This window comes from Cyprinodon variegatus, unplaced genomic scaffold, assembly GCF_000732505.1.
Source record: "Cyprinodon variegatus isolate N-32 unplaced genomic scaffold, C_variegatus-1.0 Scaffold205, whole genome shotgun sequence".
Taxonomy (NCBI): Eukaryota; Metazoa; Chordata; class Actinopteri; order Cyprinodontiformes; family Cyprinodontidae; genus Cyprinodon; species Cyprinodon variegatus.
The window spans coordinates 17,743-19,346 of NW_015150658.1; the positions used below are offsets into that span (position 1 = coordinate 17,743).

General features: G+C 46.7%; 2 protein-coding genes across 2 annotated transcripts in view; both read right to left on the reverse strand.

Moving 5' to 3' along the window:
• rpl8 (ribosomal protein L8) overlaps positions 1 to 194 on the reverse strand; it is a 14,774-nt gene extending 14,580 nt beyond the window's left edge. The window contains exon 1 of the mRNA XM_015379970.1: positions 181 to 194. The gene's annotated coding sequence lies outside the window, so the exon portion shown is untranslated. The remainder of the gene's footprint in view (positions 1 to 180) is intronic.
• Positions 195 to 304: 110 nt separating this feature from the next.
• On the reverse strand, positions 305 to 1,406 carry rtl1 (retrotransposon-like 1). Its single transcript, XM_015379984.1, has 2 exons — positions 518 to 1,406; positions 305 to 439 (listed from the first exon to the last, which is right to left on the reverse strand). Exons 1-2 carry the CDS (start codon positions 1,286 to 1,288, stop codon positions 305 to 307), a joined length of 906 nt encoding a protein of 301 aa, XP_015235470.1. The 5' UTR covers positions 1,289 to 1,406.
• Positions 1,407 to 1,604: the final 198 nt, after the last annotated feature.

The following is a 1,604-nucleotide window of genomic DNA, read 5'->3' on the forward strand; positions in this document are numbered from 1 at the left end:
GATAGCTATATGGGACCATGGACGCGAGGGAACCGGAAGAGGTTGTAGCAGGCCTAAGGGAGGTTGATGTGAGGCTTTATTTCTTGCACAGGAGGAACAGGCCAACACATACTCCTTGACATCTCTGTGAAGAGTTGGCCACCAGAAGCATGTTGAAATTAAAGCGACGGTTCTACTGACCCCCGGATGGGCGGAGAACTTAGCAGCATGCATCCACTGTATTAGGCGAGACCTGACAGAAGATGGTACATAAGTTCGGTTAGCTGGACCGTTACCTGGGTCGGGTTCTGTAGCCAGGGCGGTGTTAATTAGATCGGTGATCTCCCAGGTAACCACTCCAACTGTACATGATGCGGGAAGGACAGGTTCTGGGGTCTCGGGTTGATCGACGGAGTATAGACGAGAGAGAGAATCGGGTTTGACATTCTTGGATCCGGGTCTGTAGGAGACAATGAGATTGAATCGTGAGAAGAAAATGGACCACCTAGATTGACGGGGATTCGCTTGTTTAGCTGACTGGATGTAAGCAAGGTTCTTGTGATCTGTCCAAACTAGAAGGGTGCTCAGCTCCTTCCAGCCAGTGTCTCCATTCCTCCAGCGCCAACTTGATGGCCAGCAGCTCACGGTCTCCAACATCGTAGTTTTGCTCTGCGGAGGAAAGTCTTCGAGAGAAAAAAGCACAAGGATGAATCTTTTGATCAGTGTAGAGTTTCTGAGATAACACTGCTCCAACACCAGAATCGGAAGCGTCTACTTCGAGGATGAATTGTTTGGATGGGTCAGGCTGGATTAACACGGGTGCTCTGGAAAACAATGATTTCAGTTTCTCAAATGCGGTTTGTGCCTCAGGGGTCCATTGAAAAGTTCGTTTGACTGAGGTTAACGAGGTTAGGGGAAGAGCTGTCTGGCTATAGTTCCTGATGAATCGGCGATAAAAATTGGCAAAACCCAGGAATCTCTGCAGCTGCTTGCGGTTTTCAGGAACTGGCCATTCCAAAACAGCCTTTATTTTGTCCTCTGAAGGCTTAACCTGCCCGCCCTCGAGCACAAACCCCAAAAAGGTGACTGAAGGCTGATGAAACTCACATTTTTCAGCTTTGACGAACAGTTTGTTCGCCAGCAATCTTTGCAACACAAGGCGGACATGTTTCTTATGCTCAGATAGGTTCTTTGAATAAATGAGTATGTCATCAATGTAGACGAACACGAACACATTTAAAAAGTCTCTGAGAACATCATTCACAAGGGCTTGAAAACAGGCAGGGGCATTAGTTAAACCAAAGGGCATGACCAAATATTCGAACTGACCCAAGGGGGTTTTGAAAGCTGTTTTCCACTCATCTCCATCATGGATCCTAAGAAGATGATAAGCGTTCCTCAAGTCTAGTTTGGTGAAAACAGTTGCCCCTTGTACAGGTTCAAAAGCTGAGGCGAGTAGTGGAAGAGGGTACTTGTTTTTAATAGTTATTTGGTTCAGGCCTCTGTAATCAATACATGGTCTTAGGGAACCGTCCTTCTTGCCTTCGAAAAAGAACCCAGCACCCAACGGAGAAGAAGATGGGCGAATTATTCCAGCAGCTAAAGATTGTTTATGTAATTTTCCA